Consider the following 22,184-nt stretch of genomic DNA (forward strand, 5'->3'; position numbering starts at 1 on the left):
TATTTGAAGAATCTTCCAATGTGTTCAGAGCAGGGACTGTGCTAGTTTTTAACACACAACTGAATGCTCCCCTTTTCCTCTAACCCAAGATCAGGAGACGTCCCTTCATTTCTGGAGGTCTTTAATCAAGACTTGATACCTTCTGCCAGATGGATAGTACAACTGAACAGTAGGCACTGCCTTCAGGACACGTTACTGAGCAAAATATGACATTTTGCTGCACCTCGACAGTCAAATTAGCATAACAGTCAGTGCCTCTTGATTTAAAATCCACAGATTTGTAATCTAGGAGTAACACCCACCACCACAGAATGATGCACTCAGTTCAGGCTGCTGTGATCTGTAGCCCAACAACACCAATTTCCCCAAGCCAGACTTCTCTGCAAGGTTTGATCTTGAGTTTAAACTGCCTGTAGCGGAAAAAAATCATAAACCCATTTCACAGGGTGCTGATAGAACCTTGCAGATGAGAAAATGCAGTGCTGGATACTTGGTTACTGACAGGCATAGCTCTTAGGACCTGACACAGTAATTACCATCACTGTCTAGTCAACTTCAGAGTGAAGCTTAACTTGCTTAAAATATTTGGTTTCTTTCTAGACTAAAGGCCCAGTTCTTCCAAGTGCTTTCTCTGATGGCTCCTTGAGGCAAGGGTGCAATTGCAACCTTTTTTGCTGTAGCTCCCTGGACAGCAATATCTGTGGGACCTCTTGTGGGCTCTCTTCTAAACTGCATTTGGGTGTCGAGCACTTCGGAAAATGTTTCTGTGCTCATTTGTAGGTACATCAGAGAGCCTTTTCCTTCACATGCCTCAGTGTGGCTTCGCAGAAGCTTGACAATAAAATGCATCTAAAAGGAGCAATAAACACAAGGAAGGAGCTGCATTTTAAGAGGGGGAATTTAATTCCTTAGTGATCGTCGTTTGTGCTTTGGCTTCTTTGCACAGACAGCAATGATTATAGAATCACAGTTTGGGCTGGAAGGGACCTTAAAGAGCATCTAGTTCTAAGCCCCCTGTCATGAGCAGGGACATCTTCCACTAGATCGAGCTGCTCAGAGCCCCGGCCAGCCTGGCTCCGGACACTTCCAGGGATGGAGCATCCTCGGCTTCTCTGTGCTCCCTGTTCCAGCGCCTCAACACCGTCACGGTAAAAGATGTCTTCCTTACAGCCAATCTAAATCCATCGTGTAAACATCTACACCATGTAAAGGACTTCTTTGCAAGGAGGGCAGGGACAAGTCAGACTTGACTTGCTACCTCATAGTCAGACTTAGGCTGATGTTCCTAATACACCGCACCGAATAAAGAGAATGCCTAAGGTACTCCCTTTTCCTCCGCCTGCCATTGTTTCTATCCTCCCCTGTTATCTCTCCAAGGATCCCAACCCTCTCTCCTTCCCCGCTTTCCCGGAGCCTCAAAGCGCAGCCGCCATTGCTACCGAGGCAGCCGCCATTGCTACCGAGGCAGCCGCGCCCCAGCGCACTTCCGTCCCGGCACCATCATGGCGGACACGCTCGCGCCCGTCTCTATGGTCAGCGCTCCCGTGTCTATGGCCCGCCGCGGGGCATTGTGGGTGCCTGGCGGAGTTATGGTGGCGGTGTAGGGTTCGGCGGCGCGGGGTGGAGGAGGCTGTGCTGTGAGTGTCCGGGAGAGCGGCAGGGAGGCTGCGGGAGGGTTCTGAAGGTGGACAGGCGGCTCTGGTGCAGGGGGTGGCGGGGGGAGGCGGGCTCGGCGAGGGGCCGGGCTGTGGCTGGGCCTGACGCTGCGGTTTGGATCCCCCCAGTCAGGGCGCAGCCAAGGCCAAGGCAGTCCAGCTGCGGGCCGAGCTCGGCCGTTCCTCTTGGCCGATAACTCCTGCTAGTGCTAAAGAGGCTTCTTCAGGTATTTCTGAAATCTGGGAGGTTTAAGGTTGAGTCTGGGTCCTTGAAGGCCAAGCTGAATCCAGACTGACTTAGTTCTGTGAGGAGCAGCTGGGGTTGTTTAGTCTGGAGAAGAAGAGGCTCAGGGGAACCTTATCGCTGTCTACAAGCACTTGAAAGGAGGTTGGGGCCGGCTGGTTGGCCTCTTTTCCCAGCACAAGAGGAAGTGACCTGAAGTTGTGCCATTGAGGGTTTAGGTTGGGCATTAGGAGGAATTTCTACACCGAAGGGGTGATTGGACATTGGAATGAGCTGCCCAAGGATAGTGGAGCCATTATCCCTCGAGGTGTTTAAGGGAAGACTGGATTTTGGCACTTAGTGCCCTGGTCTAGTTGACAGGGTTTTATTTGGTCACAGGTTGGACTCAACAATGTCGGAGGTCTTTTCCAACCTGGTTAATTCTGTAACCTAAGAGAAGCAGGGATGCTTTCCAGATGCTTCCTGAAACTACTGCACCCATCTTTTTCTTCACCTGATTTCATGGATCCCTCTGTTACATATAATTAGCCCAGATAAGTTACAGGAACAAGTGACTTTCTTGGATCATGGGTCTGGCATAATGTGTGCCAAGAGATCTAAAATGTCTCACTGAGCTTCAGCTGACTGGTACAGCATCACTGAAAAGTGTCAGCCGTCCTTCATTAACGAGCCAAGGCTACTTACCATCTCACTTCTTTTTAAAGGTGTTTCCCTCTGTTAATTTGGTTTTTTGAGTAGTAGTTCAGTGGCAGTAACTGCTCTGCCTGATGGGATGTTACTTTGAGCCACACATTATATTATCATTTTGATGCCAAAGCTGGGTGTTTTGTGCTCTCATTCAAAGTGACAGACTGACAAAATAAACTTGGTTTGGGCTTGCAGGGTCTCCAGGTCCTGTCAGGCAGTGCTGAGCAGGTGTGTGCTCCCAGGGTGGCTGAGGCTGCTTGGAGCCTGTTTCACTCTTAGGCACAGAAGAATTGTTAGCAGAAATTTGGGCATCTGCCAATTTGGTTTTTAGGACATGCTGGGCTCCTGCAGTTTCTAGGGGAGAGCTGGTGACAACTTCTCAAAAAAGCTTTATCCAAGCTTTTTTCCTTGCACTTTGTTTAAGCTGCCCGGCGTCCATCGGTGGTTATTGATCAGCCAGTCCCAGGCACGCCGTGGTCTCTGTGAGCCAGCGTTTCTCCAGGTGGCACCAGCAATGGTCCGGGGAGCAATGAAGGGCTCATCCCAGCAGGCAGTCGTTTTTGACTGCAGTTTTCCAGGAGGGGAAAGAGTTTAGTTACAAGACTGTACTGCTTGCTTTCAGGATGGGAGATCAGTTCCTGGCTGGTGTTATTTACTTCATAAAAGCAGCTTCATATTTAACTTAGAGTCCCTGTATCATTTTCCAGGCACATTGGAAGACACTGTTGGGAAACCTGAACAGATTCTGTCAATAAAATGCTACTCCAATTTTGAGGATCATGAGCTGAGTGACAGCTGGTATACCAGTGTACCACTGGGTCACTGCTTCTACAGTTCCAGGAGCAAAGTAGCTCCCAGTGAGTGTCTTACACTGTGAAATGTAGTAACAACTTGTTTCATCCCTTGATTCTGTAGGAGTGAAGATGACGACAGCAGCCAGGCCGACGTTTGAACCTGCAAGAGGAGGAAGAGGAAAAGGTGAAGGAGACTTAAGCCAGCTATCCAAACAATATTCTAGCAGAGATCTTCCTTCTCATACTAAAATCAAATACAGGTTAGTGTCCTTTTTTTGAGTGTCAGGGCAAAGCTGGCTGGGAATGACAGTTTTGTTATGAGTGGTATGCTAAAATTTTCTCAATATGTATTGATGTGCTTGACACTGAGCAAGCTCCAGAGATTGTGCAGGAGTGCTGAACAAGTGGGCTAAAAGTGAAAGTCTCAAAAGCAGAGCTAGGAGTTCAAATGCATTGCAGGTGATTTGGGGAGGTTTAATTTTAGTGATAATTTGTTGCTTTTTATGTACATGAATTACCAGAAAATGAACATTGGAGATGAACTTCTTGGGCAGTGAAGTGGAAAGTAAGTTGAGCCACAGGGAGTACTGTCACTTGCAGAGCAGGTTGGGATGAGAGAAGTGAAGTTGAGCACATCTTAAAGCTGGAAAACCACATCATGTATTTTGCCCCACTGTGTAAGGGCATTGAGAGGAGGCAGGGGAGCCATGGAATAGCGCTCAGCTAGTGGGATGTGTTGGAAGAGCTGATGTTAAGCTGCAGGTGGTTTACTCAGGTCCTGGGAAAAGAAATTTCTTTAGCAAGTGAGAAAGATAATGTGATCTTAGGAGTATTTTCCTATGTTTGAAATGCACAATAAATTTTTCTCTTTTTGAAAGAGTAAATAAAATCTGAAGTTAATATGGTAGAATTTAAATTCAATGTGTCAATCTAAAAATGCTCATTTTATCTAACTGATGTTACTCTTGTCAGTGAAATCACTGTTAAGGTTTTACTTTTGCACTTTTCTGTGTAGGTATTTACCCTGCCACTTCTTCACTCCTGCCCCTTTGGTTTTCAAGAGTATGGATTCATAAGGGAGCTGAGTGTTTTGGAGAATACCAAAGCAAACAACACAAAAAAATGCTGCCAAATGTGTTAGGCTGTTAGGGGGAAAATTTCTGGTGGTTTGTTTCGTAAAAAATGTGGGGTTTGGAAGACCAGTTTGTTGCTTTGGAAGAAGTCTGTGGGGACAGGAACATACAATATATGTTTTAAATCCCTCCTTTTGTGTGAGAGGGAGAGATGGAGGAAGAATCAAGTGTCTTCTGTTTTTCCTCCCAAATACCTAATAAAAAGTTCTTTGTTAAATTGCCAGGACTGCATCACTGCAGGAAAAGTCCAGTGTTTCAATCCCACTCATGTTTGTTTGCATGGCACAGGGTTTGGGGAGATTTTGCAGCTCTAACAAAGATTCCAAATTCAGTTTTTTAATTAAAAATGCAAATTAAATGCTTCATCATAAAGACGGGCTGTACACACAATGTGTTTATAATGGCTCACGTCTGGGTTTCTTCCAGGCACTCTTACTTCCAGCACTGGGTTCACAGAGAGGTGCTTGTTTTTATTCACTTGTTCTTTAAAAGATACCCACAAAAATTTCAGCAGCCTCTAGGTGGAATTTCATCTGGCTCAGACATACGTAGTTCATTGCTTTTTGCCAGTGTGTTGTTACATAAAAGAGGGGTGACATGTATTTACAAGGTGTTTTGCCTGTTCTCCCAACCTTTTTATTATTGGTCATGGTCTGTGCTCATGGAGAAGAAAAGGTTCATGGAAAAGATGTTCTAGTCTTGGTCTTATCTGTAAGCCTTAGAGATTGGGTTTGCAGCAGCAACTTTGGGTGGTAAAACAATGAAAAGAAGTGACCATGATGTTTGTGCATGTCTACTCGGACACTGGGCTTGGACTGCTGGAGAATAGAATATTTCAACTTAGTGAAGTACAGACAGGTGTCACCCTCCTGTTTTATAGGAATTTAAGTAGGGTCTTTCATTTATTCAGGAGCCACCAGAAGGAGCAGGGGTGGGTGGCATGGCAGGTCTGTGTGTGCAGTGCATACGTACACAGGAGGGCTCTGCTGAGGAGAGAATAAACATATGTTTGCATGGAACCCAGTTCTTGTTCCCTGTCCTTACCTGTTCAGCCCAGGATTTACTGGCCTTCATGAAAAAAATCTCCCCAGCTGCAGAGTGTCAAACTTCAGGCTTTCTCCTGTTTGTTGTTTCAGACAGACCACTCAGGATGCTCCCGAAGAGGTGCGCAACCGTGATTTCAGACGGGAGCTGGAGGAGAGAGAACGAGTTGCTGCCAGAGAAAAGAACAGAGACAGACCAACCAGAGGTAACAACCAAGAAACAAAAATCTTAACTCCTTTATGAAACATTACTCTTGCATGAAATTTGGTGTTGTAAGAAGTTTGCAGTTGCAGACAGCATGTCATGAGAGTAGAATTTAAGGTATTGGCCTGATAGTTCAGAGCTGTTGACCTGCAAGGGAATGTCCACTGGCTTTCACGCTGGCTTCGTGCTAGCAGAAATCTAGGCCAGCTAGTAGAAAAGCATGGCCAGCTGATACAGTATAATTGTAATGAATTGGCACAAGTGTGTGCAGCTAATAAAGGGCTTTATTTTGTACTTGGATGAGCAAGACAGGAAGGAGAAAGAGTAATGACTCATCTTCTGCTGTTACAGCAGTGTAACAGTGTAACAATAAATCTGTTTGAAAGTATGCTATTCTTTTCAGATATGGTGAAGTAATAACAAAATCAAAGAGCCTTTGGAGAAATACTCATTTTTAGTATTTAAGTACAACTTCTTGTACTCCAGGTCTAGATGTGAAGCTATTGCATGGCTTTCAAATTCACAGAATAAAGTAGATGTAGTTTGACCAAACTAGCAAACAGTAATGCTTTGGGATCATCCGAAATGGGAACCCTCCGGTTGGATACATGTAATAAGACTATTTCTCCATCTCTGTTTTTTATGGGTTTTTTTCTGATTGAAATAATAATGACTTCAAAAAGCTTCTGGATGCCAAACTGTTAAGTTTGGGATGTTATTGCTGCTCTTGAGGCTTCCTAGGGGGAGGAATTAACATGGACATTAAGACTGAGAAGCGAGGGGAAAGTAAGCATAAGCTTTTTTCTGTAACTCTAATGCAAGACAAATTGTGAAGATTTTTGCTTTCTGACAGTAGATGCTGTTAAATGAAGAGACTTAGACACTTTTTGTTTTTACCCTTACACCACAGAACATACAACATCATCTTCTGTGTCTAAGAAGCCTCGGCTAGATCAGATTCCTGCGGCAAATCTTGATGCAGATGATCCTCTTACTGATGTATGTATCTTCTTTTCTGTCTTCTTTCCTTTTGTTACCCTGCCTTAAGGATTTGCTGTTAATGCTATATGTACTTCTACGTTGCCTAAAGATCTCAGATAGGTTCCAATGTGTTTTCCTTTTACAACTTCTGTACTGTGGTGAAAGTCCAGAGTTGTTCAGAGGATGCTGGTCCATGCTGTAATGGTATTCTTGGAAAGCACAGAAAATCTAGGAAACTGAAAATACCACTTACAGTATGGGGAATTACCACCGGCTTAGTAAGAATTCCCCAAGGGTAGAACTGTTGAGATACTTGCAGATGATTGTCTGCATGAGCCACTAATGCTTGCCTTTGACTATGCTTCTTATTGCTGATATCTAGAAGTTAAGTCAAAGGCTTGACAATAAGCTCTGGGTTTATTAATCCTGTGGTATTTGGTCCCAGCAGTACTGGACAGGTTAATCAGGCACACAGAATGACTTCTATCACAATGATTGGAGAGTGACTGGGGATACCCACTCTCTAGAGTCTGTCAGTTACATAGCATTTTTAATTGCAGTTATCCCAAAAGCATAAATGTATTTTTCTCTTGACTTTACTATAAAAGAGCAAAAACCCTGTTTGTATTGTATTTGGTGCTACCCAAGTACTTCAGAAATCAGTCAGCAGTACTTCAGAAATCAGCCATCCGATTGTAGCCGTAGTTGGGCAGCCCAGGGCCGTTTTTTATTAAATTGAATGAACAAGCTGATTCTTGCCTTCCATTTGTTACTATTAGGAAGATGATGAAGATGAGGACTTGGAAGACAGTGATGATGATGACACTGCAGCTCTTCTGGCTGAACTGGAAAAAATCAAGAAAGAACGAGCTGAAGAACAAGCTCGAAAGGTAAAATCTCACACATTAAAAAGCACCTGTTTTTTTGTGAACTGATGTCTATTAAATCTGGTGTGCCTTAAGTGCTTGGGATGAGTGAGAACTGGTAAGCAAAGTGCTTGAACTCTTGTGTTGAAACCTCCTCTCAGATAAGATGTATTTGTTCTTCTGTCTAATAATTGTTAAGAAATTTTTTCTATATTAGACATACTGAATGTTTTACTCACTGAAACATTTTTTTTCTATTTTCCTACACTTTGTATGGGCAGTGAGTCAAGATAATCTTGATTTCATGTGTAAATCCTCTGCACTCAGCTGTCATACCAAAGGATATAGTGGCGTTAGTGAGCTGCATGCAATCTGATGTAATTTAGTTTACTAACTAGCTTTTATGAAACAAGAAATACTATTTTTATTTATGAAATAAAGATGTGTGCTTTTTGGTGCTGTTTCTTATGGCTGCAGGTTTTATACAGTAGTTGTCCTTTTACAGCTTTGGTGCTGCAAGGAGCACCAATTTGAACTGTAAGAGCAGAACTATTTTCATGTGATTATACACAGGCAAATTCATTTGAAAGTTGTCTCTGCAAAACCAAATAACAATACAGCAGTCTTTTCAGAACTGGGAAACTCAATTCACATGTAGCTTTCATACCTCTCTGTCATCTCTCTCTTCAGACAGAAACACCATGTTCTGTCCTTGAAAGGGGAGGAAAGTCCCTGTAGTTACAGAGGTTTTCCTGTGAGTGGGATTAAATCCTGTGCTGGTGGTGCTATTACATCCTTGGTGTAAGAGGGATTGTTGGGATGGAGTGCATTATCAAAATTCCTAACTATTGATTGGACTTCTGGGTACTGGGAGTTTGGACTAGTTTCTGGGTGTGGTTTGTGTTGTCAAACTCACCAGGTTTTAGGTTTGTATTGAGTACTGGTTCTGGTGTTGAGTACTGGTTCTAACGCTGTATTGCAACAGAGTTTGGAGTCCAGGGTATTTCATCTGCACTGCTGAAACACTCTCCTCTGGTGGTGCAACAGAAGTAGTGGATATGTGCAACATTCTTTCATCTGCTTTTACTTAATGCTTTCTCTTTTTGAGTAGGGAATAAATAATTTTAGTGCTTTTGTGAAACTTTGGTTCCTTCACCTGCAGTAGTTTTGTATGTTTTTATTAGTATACTCTCCATTAGTGTAAAACAAAATAAAAACCCCAAACCATAAAAAAGTCTGTCAGAAAACCAAGCCACCTGTCACCTGTGTATAAACTTATCTGAAGTATTTTTTTAGAACATGCTAAATAAACACATTAGACACTGATCCAGAGGCTAATCAAAGGCTATTCTGACAACATAATGTTTTAGTGCCTCTGAACTACTTGTACAGAAAGGTTTTTCTGTAGCTTAACAAACACATTCCTAGTTTAGTGTTTTTCATGAATGCTTAGCTGGCAGTGAACAGGGCAGGGCTTCCAGCAGACGCTAGGAACAGCTAGGAGAGGATAATGTTTTAACTGCTGTTGGCAGTGTCGTAGTTGCGAGCCTGTTCTTGCCTAGCAATATAAAAATTTACCTTTAGAATCAACAAGGCCTGTAAAACCAGTGAGCTCTACAGTTTTGCACTTAAATAGTATGCAAGGCTGAAAGCTGTACCATGCTGCTTCACTGCAGAAATTGTGCTGTACAAGACTGTTGCTACTTGATTGCCCTTCTGGCCTGTGAGAGGTCTTCTGCATTAAAGGATGTCTGAAAGCATCTCCTGTGTCTTTGTCTAGGCATTTAGAGCACATCATGAAGCAATGAAATTGTCTTTTGTGGTAACAACGTGGTGAAAATTACTTAAAAACACTGTCAGCAATTCGACCATGTATTCCTATGTGAAATGTACTAAACTACAAATTAAGTGTAGCCATGTGCAGGAAGGATTTTGACTTTAGCTGTCCTTGCACGATGCTTAAAATGAAAGCTCAGGTCTGTGTGGATTTTCCACTTTACTTGATAGTTGTAAGTTATGCATCAAGATTCAACAGTATAACTTGTCACATTTCTGTGTAGAAAACTTGCATTAGGAAAATAATAGTTAGTAAATTGCAGCTCAGATAGCCAAGTGCTTGCTTTTATTAAGTGTGGAAAGTAGGAACATCATAATCTCTGTGAAGTTCTAATTTGTCACTAGAGGGTGCTAAAAGCCACAAAATATTTGGGATAGCACTTGTTTTATTTTGCTGTCTCTTACAGGTACAATATGTTATCCTCATGGATGTTCTCCTTACCCAGCAGCAGGGCTTGTAATGTCCAGTGCTGCATGCATACTGAATAAAATTGTGTTGTTTATTTACAACAGTGCCACTATTGCAAGCTCAGAGTCTAGGCCTACAGTTTTCATCCTTTCTCTGGTTAGTGGCAGGTAGGCTCTCTTTAAAATTGGCATCTTCAATAAATAGAGGGTGCTCTACAGGTGCCTGGAATTTTGTTTTCTTGTGTTTTTTGGGGGAGTAGGAAACTAAGTCTATTTCGATGGAAAAAGTAAAAGCCAGAGTGAGGCACAGCCTTGGAAATAGTCTTTAGGAGTAAGGGTCATATTTGGAAAGAAGTCTCCTGTTTATTTGCTTTAGTGTGCAATCTGTTCAGATTATGCCTTATTTTCCATGGCTTTGGAATAAGGTGTTACTGGCTAAGCATTTTAGAGTTCTTTTATATAAATTCCTTTTCCCTTCAGATGCATGGAATTTCATGTTACTATGTATTGCAAGCCATAATTTAGGCCTAATTTTGTAAGTAACCTTGTAAGTAACCTGGTTACTTGTAAGTAATCAGATGACTTCAGGATAGCATCTCATGTAAAGTCTTAACTGTGCAGTTGCTGTTAATCCAAATCCATGTACAGCTTTACCTGCTGAAATGCTGCTGTCCACAGCGTGGGTGAGCCAGTGGCCAGGCAAAGAGAAACTGTGAATACCTGTTCTCTCTTCACACTGATCATCATTCTCTAACCCCATTGTTCACAGACAGGTTACTGTGTCTCTTCTTGTCATCTTCTTGCAACATCCCAGGGTCTTAACAAGATTAAGTGGGTAAACTACTGTAATATATCCCAAATCTGTGCCATGTGTAGATTTTTCCCTGGTACTTTAGTTGTTTTGATTTATTAAAATACTAGTCCAATTACTTCTGAGACTTCATTTAGAGTAAACTGTATTTTTGTTAATAGTATTCACTCATCACTTCAGTGTCCATTATTTAAGCTGTCATTAAAGGAGAACAGCTTCTTTCCAAATGCATCTATGCTGAAACACAAGCAATTAAAAACAAAATATGAGAATCTGCTTTTTAGGGGGTGTCCTGTTCTCTGTTAACATCCCTTATGGGCAACACCAATTTCTATAAAAATCCTCTAAATCTAATTTTGAAAATATTAATATTAAGAGGTTCTAATAGTTTGTCAGCCCAATAAACAGTTCCTCACAAAGCTTGTTAACTTCTCAAAATGCTTAGTTCCCTAGGTTATGTAGAATCATTAAATAAATACTATGAATGTTTTAAAAAATTGTTGCAGCATGGGAGTCCTCCTGATGTTTCCTCTACAATTGTAATCTCAGATTGTTTCTAGTAGACACTAAGCTGACCAGGAAATTCTAGTTTTGAAAGTTCTTTCTGTGGAATTGTTCTAGGTCTGTACAAACACTAAATCAGTGTTTGTGTTAACCATCCACAGATAGGTTTCAGTAAACATTTCAGTATTCTAAATTAAGCTTTACAGTGCTCTTGTTTTTCAGTTTCAAGTGCTTCCTTAGAAAGTAAGTTGAAATAATTAAAAAGAAAGTTCAAACCAGTGAGCAGCTGAATGTATGTGTGCAGTTCTGGCAAACCTGTTTTAATATCCAGTCATTCTTTGCTTAACTGAGAGCGGAAAAAAATTTCAGTTTGTTTTCTTGACAGTTTTATTTCACCGAGTTTCTCTATAACTGAATATATTACTTTACCAGTGGTCAGAATAAGTCTTAGCTCTGGCCCCTGTTTTAGCCATGTCACAGGCTTTCAAATAAAACTTCAGAAAATGAGTCTTGATAGCTATTAACCTTTTCACTTAAATCTCAAGGGTCTGACTAAACTAGAAGATTAAATCAGTGATTAAGAAAATTTCAATAAAGAGGCAAAAGCACATGGCAGAGTATGTTTCTTCATTCAATGTTTGAGGCATGCCAGGAGCACTTAAACCTTGACAAGAACTAGTGATAGCATCCCTTTCCTTGTGGACAAAATCACAACAAAGCTGTGTGTGGACACTGCCATTGTGATTACTTGGTGCTCTTTGTTTTTGAAGTTTGAATTAATTATTTGAATCTCTGTGTTGCACAGAGTTAGTAACTTGCACTGGGTCGGATAACTGGGGTGTGTCTGTGCATTCTTGAATTTCATTCCCTGCTGCTAAAGGCAGTGCTACCATAGTTTGTCGTTCAAAAATTAACATTTAAATCAGGTTGTGCAATTTATATATTTTTAAACTTTTTTTCGGCCTTTGATGAAATGTGAGTATTTCAGGTTTTCTTTCAGCTGCTCAACATCTATAAAAACTGAGTAGGATAACTAACTTTAATACAATGGAGTCATTTGGGGAATTTCAGCACTTTCTGTAAAAGTAATCTTGCTCAGTGCTAAGGGTAGGAACTATGCTCAAAATAAACATGGTAACGATGTTTTTCTTTCCTTTGCAGTCAGATATGCCAAGGAAAGAATTTCCCAAGATTGCCTCTACCACTTATTTTATCTGCCACTTCCCAGTCCCCTGCAACTGTAGTTGACTTAAGTCAATGCAGGTTTTTTGCTAGCAATAATCAGCTGTAGGCAGAATGCAGATGAGCCTGAAAAGCCAAGTTGTTGGGGCCAATGTACAAGTTGTGTCTCGTAGCCTGCACGATGGTGCAGTGGAGGTGCAGTCAGCAGAGCCTGGATTGTGGTTGGTCTCCTGTGTCACAATTTAGTGTGAGCACTAATTTAGTGTGAGCGCTAAAAGCTGTCTTGGCTCCCTGTTGTATCCTGTAGGTCTCTGCCAAGATGTGAGCTCAGGTGCCTGTGGGACCATGTCCAGCTGTTGGTGTCTTAACCCAGAGCTAAATCCCTCTTCTAGTCTTACACTAGTGCTTGTAGTATAACACTTCTTAAAAGTGTTATTTCAGCTTTGATTTTTTTTTTTTCTGTCACCACATTTTGTCACTTAATGCTTTTCTTTGTTATCAAAAATCAAACTATATCAGGCTGATTGAGGCTGAAGGATATTATGTGTGTATGGCAAAGCAGATAAAAGGGTGATGTGTAACATGCCTTTTAGAAATCTTAGTATAGAAAATTAGAATGTACATCTGTGTGTAGGAAGTACATGGGAGTACTGTATGCCTATTTTTTATGATTCTTAATATTGGCTTTGTCTTTCTCTAGTGATTCCAAATATTTGCCATTCAAATGACTGAGTGCTTTTTGCTTCTCTTCATGCATGATGGAGAGTGCTGGAATCAGCATTGTAGGAATTGATGAGATTAAATCTGAAATGGGGAAAGGGAGGGAAGAGGAACTGCAGTTCCTCCTGAAGATGTGCTGGCTGACTCCAGTCAATTTTTGACCACTAAAAAAATCATGTGTCAAGTGCATTGTAGTTCTCTGTATGTCAGTGGTATGTGGATGCATTTTCATGCATTCTAAAAACCTAAACAAAAATAGTAATGTCTGATAAGGTAATGCATGATGTACAGGTTCAGTGACTTTGGATCACAGCTGAAGTTAATGTCTTAAAGGACGAGACTGTGCCATGCTCTACCTGCCACCTTCAGAAGAGTTCACCCAGCCTCCAGCTCTAAAATGAGAAACTGCTGCATCTGTTTGCATATAGAAGCTTGGAACAAGTTCTCTCCACAGAACCATTTTTCAATAGAGGAATATTAATTTCTTACAATGGTCTTGGTAGTGCTACCTTCTCTTGATTAGGAATTTTTGGTTTCTAGCCTTTTCATTTGCTCTCGCTGTTTTTCCCTAGCCTTTTGTGTTTTCAAAGCCTCACTTCTAATGGAGCATTGGAGATTAAAGTTAGTGGTGCAGAGCCCACCTAGTTTCGGACAACACAGAGAAAACTTCACATGCTTGCATCCAGTTGCAAATTTGCTAATGGTCATAAGCAGTATCTGATCACCTCCTGGGAGCTACCTGAAGATCTGTACTGGGTTTTTGCTTGTTCCAGTATCCAAGATTTTGCTTGGTTTCAAAGCAGTGCTTTGCATGCATGTGCTGTACAACAGTCTGATGGACTTCTGGTGGGAGCACATGGCAACAGACTGCAGTAAATGGGATTTCATGGCTCTTGGCTGTTCATGTTATGTGGGAGGAAGATGGCAAATCAAAGGTTGGCATTGTGTGCATAAGCAGCTGCATGCATTACTTGTCTCTGATCCACAGAGAAAAGTATAATTCGAGTTTATATTTGCAGTATGGGAGGAAATTGCTGTTCCATATCAAATCTTTTTGTTCTCCATGTTTCCATACTTACTGGGGTGATAATAACAGAAGTTGGACTGCAAATGTTAGATTTAGAGCTGTTTGAAAATTCAAAACCTCAGTTGATTTGTCTTAATAACTTCTAATTGTTGTGCTTTGTGTTAAAGCTCCAAGGATACAGTAGCAGAAAAGAGCAAGTTTTTCTGAGGCATATATTTTAATGAGGGCATTACAGGGCTTGTCCTGAAGCTGCACTTTGTTTTTGAGCAATGTGCCCTTCTGGGGAGCTTTTCCCATCCCACTGGCAATTAATTGCAGCTGGATCCATGTTTTATTTGTGAGAAGCAGTGTAATGGTAGGTGTTTTTTCATAACTAAAACTTCAGTAGATTTTGAAAAGTAAAATCTTTACCAGTGATCCTGCATCATCTGCTATTCGTGTGTACATTAAATCCGTGTTCTTTCTTAAGAAAGCAGAGGTATATTAAAAGAAAATTTCATAGAATCACAGGATGGTTTGGGTTGGAAGGGACCTTAAAGGTCATCTACTTCCAACCCCCTTGCTGTGGGCATGGACACCTTCTACTAGACCAGGTTGCTCAGAGCTCTGTCCAGCCTGGCCCTAAACACTTCCAGAGATAGGGGACCCATCCAAAATTTCACGTATCTGATCAATTTAATGGAAAAATATAGTACATTTTAGGTAATAATAAATAACTTAGTATTGATTAAATGTTTGATGCTAGGGACCTCTGGCTAGCATCAGCATCAGGTTTAGCATTTAAACCTTGGAAACTCCAGCAGCAAGGAACCTGCTTCCTCTCTTGAGATCCTGTAGAAGTTCTCAGCAATAATTTTCTGCAGTTTTTTGGGGTTTTTTTCCCCCAGCTTGGGGAAAAACCCTGACCTCATGATCTCTTTGTTTTTAGTTTATATAATTTTTAAAAGCCATGGTTTGATTCTCCTGCAATGCTAATGAAGCTTCAGTTCATTTTTTAAGCAGTGTCTTTACCCCATACTTCAGAGTAGGAAACCTACTTAGTCATCCTGATTTAAAGAATTACTTTCTTTCCCTGCTAGTTCTTTCATCAAAGAACACTCCCTGCAATATTTGTGGAAGCTTGTGGAAAAATATATAAAATTAATACTAAACATTAATTTTGAAGTCTGTAAACATTTAAGTCACTTTTATTAGATGTGCTAATAGAGCTTGAAAGTGTGGGCAATGAAATTACTTTGTGTTATTTGCAGTGCATTGCTTCGCTTAAGCTTGAGTTATATGCATTTGACAGTACAAGGACAAGAAAATTTGCCTGCTCCTTAATATTGAAACTCTTAAATAGTCTTATGACATCCTCTGTTCATTTCACTGTGGGGTTCTCAATATTCTTTTTAATTGGTCCCCAGGGAAGTTGTAGTTATAAAATCCAAACAGCTGCTGAAAGTAGAGAATTTTCAACATGCTGCATGGTTTCTTCTACCTAGTGAATATTATATGATGTACTGTCTTTTCTCATGAGGATAAAGGAAACCTTTTAATGTGTATACAGTTTTTAATATAATAAATATATATATCGTAAAGCTAGAATTCACCTGAATATTTGATGGCGCATCAGAGCTAAGTAGAGCTGATATGAGTGTTGCTAGTCTGACAGTTTATTAGCAAAGTTAAGCTCTGTAAAGTGTCTCTGCTTCTATCCTTATTCTCCTCATATGCAAGTGCCAAACACTCTGAAAAATCTGGGCTAAGAATTAAAGCTCCACCTGTGTGAGTGTTCAAAGCTGAATAATGTGTATCTCTCTACCAAAGCTAAATAAGGTGTATCTCTCTACCAAAGCTAGATAATGTGTATCTCTACCAACTAGAGGAGAAAAGTGGCCTAGAAAAATAATGTATCCATTTCTGGTTCTCAGGAACAAGAGCAAAAGGCTGAAGAAGAAAGAATTCGGATGGAGAACATCCTGAGTGGTAACCCACTGCTGAACCTCACTGGGCCAGCACAGCCTCAGGCAAACTTCAAAGTTAAAAGGAGGTACTGTGCAGTCTGTTCAGTGACACCCATCCCCTTGCTTACTCTCGCTGTTCAGAGTCAGAAAATGTTATCACTGTAGCTGGTTTCTGTTTCCTTCCTCTGATCTTGTCACAAGTGTATAGGAGATAGCTTGGGGTAGAAAAATAGATCATCTTTTCTGAAAGACTAAAATCTAATCCTAATGACTACTTCTTCTGTAAGAAGGTCAAACTCCATTTATGTGTTTTTGTATATTACACCTAATTTTCATATGAGCTTACTGAAATTAAAAACTTCTGTTTTCAGGTGGGATGACGATGTTGTCTTCAAGAACTGTGCCAAGGGGATAGATGAAACAAAAAAGGACAAAAGATTCGTCAATGATACTCTGCGATCAGAGTTTCACAAAAAGTTCATGGAAAAATATATCAAGTAGTGCAGTTTTTTGTGCGGTAGTGCAGAAGGACTTGGTAGGTTGTGGCCATTCCCTCCCTTTCCCTCAGAATTTAAGGCTGAACGTTTGGTCATGGATTCTCAAATGCTTTTCCGAGATCAGCAACAGCTTCATAATTAATAAGTGCTATGTATCTGGAGTTTTTATTCTTGCATATTGTTTTCCTTTACAGTTTTAATTAAACCAGTTTGTGTCTCATGAATGTTTTTTCTTCTTTGTGTGTGTTTACTTTTACTGTCCACCTGTAAATGGTAAAAGAGAGAAGCTGATTTGCAGTAAATACTGCTGATCGTCTATATTGCTTTCCAAAATGCCCCGTGTATTTGTAGTGATGATGGTTTGTAACTTACACAACTTAGATAAATGTCAGTATTAATCAAAAGTGAGGAAGAGGTAAGTATGGCAAGCAGTGTGACCTGAAAACAACTGTACTTTCTGTAGCAAACTGGACTTCCTCTTAGAAGGTAGCTAGAAATTAGTTAATCTTTGGTTTTAGTTTGTTTTTTTCAGTCTGTGTGTGTGCCCTTTAATGGTAATAATAGAATTGTCAGAAACTTGCAAGTGTTTTTATCAAACAAGTGATACCAAGATACCATAGTACACTTTGTTCACTCCTCTAATGTCCATGTTAACACTTAGGATGGTATAAAATATGAATGACTGCAAAAAAAGCTAAAATGTGTAGGCTTTATTTTTTTCTGTTCTCCTGTCATCTTAGTTGCATTTGAAATGTTGGCCAAGTGATGCACTGGCTAGGAACATAGCATTTTCAAAATGGAGTAGTTACCTCCCTGCCCAGGAGGTGACAGTGGCAGAACTCAGATGTATTTATGTAAAATTCTTGCCCTTTTCCTTGTGTATGTTGTGCTCAATTGAGTTTGTTCTCAGAGATGCTGTTTCTTAGTATGATTTTCAAGTTCTTAATTTGAAAACTTACCTGATTTTCTTAAGAGAGTAAATGTAGATCACATTGTTTCAGATTTTTGTTTGACTGATATCCTGTAAAAGCTTTCCTTAGCTTTAGCTGTATTTGCCACCCTTTCACTAAGCTATGCATAGCATACTAATGCCAGCAGCTCATACCCACCTTTACTTGGAAATGAGATTTTCAGCATGCTTGGGGTCATGTGAGCTACTGGAGGAATACATGTTTGTGTTATTTCTGCTGCCTGACTCATGATAGAAATGATTCTTGGGAAGCAGAAAAATGGGTGTAGTTTGTAAGTCTCTTAAAATAAAGCAACTAAAATCTTGGTATATAGGCAACATGTTTAGAAGGTGGGAAGAAAAAGAGTTAAGGGCTGTACTTGTCAGGGCCTGGCAGTGGAGAATCCAGCTGCTGCTTCAGGTCCAACCTAGCAGCACAGTTGTCATGGCAACAACAAAAAATACATTGGTCTCGCAGTATTGCGAGATCTAATTGCCGTGCCAAAGTGAGTGAGCGTAGAGTCTTACTGGATGGGGAAACAGACGGAATGCCAGTTCAGTGCCCATGGAAAACCACACCTGCAAAGTGGCCATCATTTGTGTTCCTGAAGTAATGTAATTTTTCTTGGAAAAAATAGAGAAGTCAGGTGGCTGGGGTTGAATGCGGTCTTCCACAGGCATGCAGGCAGCTGTTCTGCACACCTGCAGGAGCATCTCTTTCTTAAATTGAGGCATAATGCAAAGCTGTGCTGGGTCATTTCTCCCAGTAGCTCCCTCCCTCGCAGGTTCTGGAGAAAGATCTGTAGGGACTGTAGAGCTCCAGGCTGCAGCTTCATTTGAAGTTTTTTGTTGGCATTGTTTCTCAACTCCACCACAGAATTTGCAAGTCCTATCTCTGATGTTCTCCCTCAAAGCTTTTGTATTTTAGCCTCCTGGAGTGATAGCCGACCTGCAGTCTGAAGACTCAGCAATACATCAACACAATATGCTAATTAAGGAATCTCAAATCGTACCTTTTGGTGGTTTTGTATCATTAATTACTGAACTTCCTTTACTAGTACTGGAAAATCTGAAGTGCTCTGTGATTTTTTTTTGTCAGAAAAGTGCTTTCATTATTGATGCTGTATTGATGTTTAATTTTCTGCTGTGCTCTTTGCATGCATCTAGGAGAAATAAGGAGGTAGTTTGTTTTGTAAAACTGCAGTGTGGCTGTGAGTTCTTAAAAAAAATCAGATTGACATTCTACACCTCTGCTCTCAGCAGAGTTTTTTTTTCCAGGAACCCCTGTTCAGTATGACAAATAGCTTTCAACAAGGACAGTGGACCTGGCAAAGGCAACTTTTTCCAGGAGGTGAAGTAGAAGAAAGTTAATGTTCAGTATTTCAAGGGAGGCATTATTTTGCAGTTCCTGGCAATCAGGATTGTTCAATCCTGTGTTTTGTAAGCAACACCTGAACTTACTGTAACTGGTAGACAAAGCCTATCTGCTTTATAAACAGTTTCCCTATTGTTTATGGCTACCTTTGGAGTAGCACTGCAACTGAAAACTAGAATCTATTTTCCATGGGGGCTAACAGTTAAACTTCTAAGGTTTTTTTTACAAAGCCTTGTCTTTCAAAATTTTCTTGGAGTATGTTTTATAATTCTGAAGGGATTAATAGTATGTGGAATAAAGCCTAATGATAGTCCTGCAGCTGGAAATAATTGTGCTGTGTTTATACAGGGTTCTAAAACATCTATTTGTCTTCCTCGAGTAGATGGCTAAATATTACGGGCTTCCTACTGCAACCATCAGGATTGCCATCTGCATTTTTCAGGATTTGTCATTGTTTTAGGTAAGCATCCTGTGAATGCCTGGAAGGAGTTCTTTTTTTAAAAAACCCAACCAAACCTTTTTTTGTGAGTTCCAGTTTCTCTGTTCACTTGTATTTTGTTTGAAATAAAATCCTGGGGCAGGGGTGATCTGGTACTTGCTCTGTTTACCTTGGAGTGTCTCATGGGCAGCCCAGCTGGTGCTGCTGTGGTGACAGCCCAGTGTCTTTTTTCAGCCAGGCAGGTATCAATTCCCACTGAGGTGGGAATTTCTCTCTGCAACTACAAATACCTGAAAGTCTTACATGCTGGAGGAGAGATCTGAACACAAGGTCAAAGCATCAAATTCATGGGGGATGTTGCCCTCAAGTGTTTCACTTCAAAGAAATCTAGGATTCAATTCTTGAAGGGATGTGCTGATGCTCAGAAAGTGCTTCAGACTCAAGTGTTTATTCATATCTGCAGCCAGGGCTAGTTGGAGTGTGAAGCTTTTTTTGTTTTTTTAAGGAAAGTCAGAACCACATGTAGGCACTTCTCTGCTTTTCTTTCTTTCTCATGGCATAGTGCTCTGCGATACAGATTCAGGAGGAGGGAAAGGAAATACCCACAGAAATGTTTTCATCCATGGAATCCTCATTCCATCTCCTGTCACCTTCTAGAAGGGGGTTTAATTTGTTATTCAAAAACAAAACTCCCTGTCTAATTTTGTCATGCCTATTTGGAAAAAAATTTTGGGATGCTTCTTCCAAGGAAACAAAGTCTTCTTGTGAGTTTTGTTGTGAGTTCAGCTGTATCTTCCTTACCAAGGCAGATTGACACATCATATCTAGCAATAGAAGCAAGTACAGCCTTGCTACCACGCTGTATGTCCCAAGATACAGTGCAAGCAGAGCATAAATGGGCACATCTGGAAAATTCATGTTTCCCAAGAAAGGCCTCTCTGAGCTTCTTTTTGAATTGTGGATAAGCAGAAAGAAGAGTAATGTTTCCATACATGGCCCAGTCTGTCATTTGAAGTTAATTAAAAATAAAAAACTAAAACCACATTGAATTCTTATGTTGTTCAATCACAGATAGATATTATCATTGTGCTGCTTTCCTCCTTGGACTGAGGTCAGACAGGTTGGCTTTTCTGTATCTCAGACTTGACTTTGTTTTCTTGATATATCATGGGATGTAAGTAAGAATGACCATAATATTGTGTCTGGTGGGGAAGAAGGATTTAAAATTAAATAGGGACTATGCCTAGTTTTTGAATTGCTTTAGCTCAGAATATACCAAAGGGTTGTGTCGTAGGTTTTTCTTTCCCCTTTGTAGCAGCTGACCAGTAGCTCAGAACCAGAACCTTCATGTCACTGATTTTACCAAAACTTGTCATTTCAATTGGAGAACTTTCATTAAAAAACAAAACCAGACAAATCAAAAAACAAGCACAAAATTGCTTGGAATTCTAGTGTGCCTAGTGCAGCTCTAATGAGAAGGGTCATGTATATCTAAACAAATTATTTCTCCTAATCCAAATCCCAGTTTACCACCAAGCCTAAGAAATACATTCTGAAGTAGAGGGAAGAAGCACTGTACAGGAGGTGAAAGAATGGGACAGAGAAATCTGATTGCTCTCTGTCGAAATCAGTATCATCTGCATAGGAAAAGATTATTTCTACATTGCATACTAGAGTATCATTTGAAAGATCACAATGGGCATCTGTTATGATAAGTTTTATGGAAATGGAGGCCGTAAAGCAGGCTGTATTCTGAAGAGCTTAAATGCTCAGCACTCAGGGTGAAGGGCAGAATGAAAGCAGGGTTTTCAGTCCCACAAAAAGCTGTATTTGGATGCTGAGTATTGATCTCTTCTCCCCTTGGTATCTGCATTACTTACAAATCTGCCTCTCCAGCCAGTTCTTGTCTCAGAAATACTCCTGTTCAGAAATTGGGCAATTTCTGATTTTTCTGAGTTGTTTCTAGTGAATGGGATTTCAAGCAGTTGGGCTTTCTCCAGTGAAAAATGGTTATTTTTTTCTGCACTGGGAGAACAAGCTGTGAAGTTGAGTTGGATGAGGGTGAAGGATACATCTGCCAGTTAGTCTGCTTACTTTCAGGTGGGGTCCCTTGTGGCTGGTCTCTTTTTTTGGGGCTGCCCAGTTGAAGTTGGTGGCACATGGGTTTTTGGGCTTGGTGGTGAAACCAGGAGCAACAGAGGTTGTCAACACCAAACACAGAGTGGAAGAAGTTGGAGTCCTGCTGGGTTTCTTTCTTCTGGTGATGAGAACTGTCACTTGCACCTCTGAAAGGACTGTGTTCCCAATTACTCCTCCTAGCAATAGATGGACTCATCACATTTCTCACTGCAACGCTTGTTTTGAGTAGTGAAGCATTATGATTTATTTTAGAAGGTAAGACTTCATTGGAACTTCTTTGCAGTTTGAAACTTTGAGGGCTGGATTAATTTCATTTGGAGCATAGGTAAGGTGATGGTAACAACAATAAATCATGTTTTCTGAGAACTATAGAAATTATTCATAGATGTTTAAATTTCCAGCTGTTTTATGCCTACCTCATATTTTAATTTATGCTTGCTTTCCAAACTCCAGGTTTTAAAAATATGTATTCTCTCTTTCAGTGCATCCTCTTTTCAAGTGAAAGAAGAAATAATTTTAGAAAATTCTGGAGCCAAATAATTGAAAAATAAATAAAAAGCAAATAAAAGTCCTTCTTTATGTAATATCCCTTTCTACCATTTGTTCCAATAAAGAATAAAAGCCAGATGGTGTTATGTGGGCATTAGAGCAGGGAGTGTAACCAGGGCTCTGGAGTCTCTTTGCAGCCAAGATGGTGGCCTGGATTTTATTTCCCTTGATGGATTTGTGTTCCAGAACTTGTT

General features: G+C 40.5%; 1 protein-coding gene across 1 annotated transcript; it reads left to right on the forward strand.

Annotated features, from left to right (window-relative positions):
* The first annotated feature begins 1,498 nt into the window (after window positions 1-1,498).
* Window positions 1,499-16,759, forward strand: CWC15 (CWC15 spliceosome associated protein homolog). Its single transcript, XM_041487401.1, has 7 exons — window positions 1,499-1,637; window positions 3,502-3,640; window positions 5,650-5,762; window positions 6,672-6,760; window positions 7,522-7,632; window positions 16,010-16,128; window positions 16,414-16,759. Exons 2-7 carry the CDS (start codon window positions 3,510-3,512, stop codon window positions 16,541-16,543), a joined length of 693 nt encoding a protein of 230 aa, XP_041343335.1. The 5' UTR covers window positions 1,499-1,637; window positions 3,502-3,509; the 3' UTR covers window positions 16,544-16,759.
* Window positions 16,760-22,184: the final 5,425 nt, after the last annotated feature.

The sequence above is a fragment of the Pyrgilauda ruficollis genome, unplaced genomic scaffold (genome assembly GCF_017590135.1).
Source record: "Pyrgilauda ruficollis isolate IOZ18807 unplaced genomic scaffold, ASM1759013v1 scaffold8, whole genome shotgun sequence".
Lineage (NCBI taxonomy): Eukaryota > Metazoa > Chordata > Aves > Passeriformes > Passeridae > Pyrgilauda > Pyrgilauda ruficollis.

Coding starts and splice junctions, on each gene's coding strand:
- CWC15 (XM_041487401.1), top strand. CDS start 3,510: ATGACGACAGCAGCCAGGCCGACGTTTGAACCTGCAAGAGGAGGAAGA. Junction 3,641..5,649: donor CATACTAAAATCAAATACAG/GTTAGTGTCCTT, acceptor TTGTTGTTTCAG/ACAGACCACTCAGGATGCTC. Junction 7,633..16,009: donor CTGAAGAACAAGCTCGAAAG/GTAAAATCTCAC, acceptor TCTGGTTCTCAG/GAACAAGAGCAAAAGGCTGA.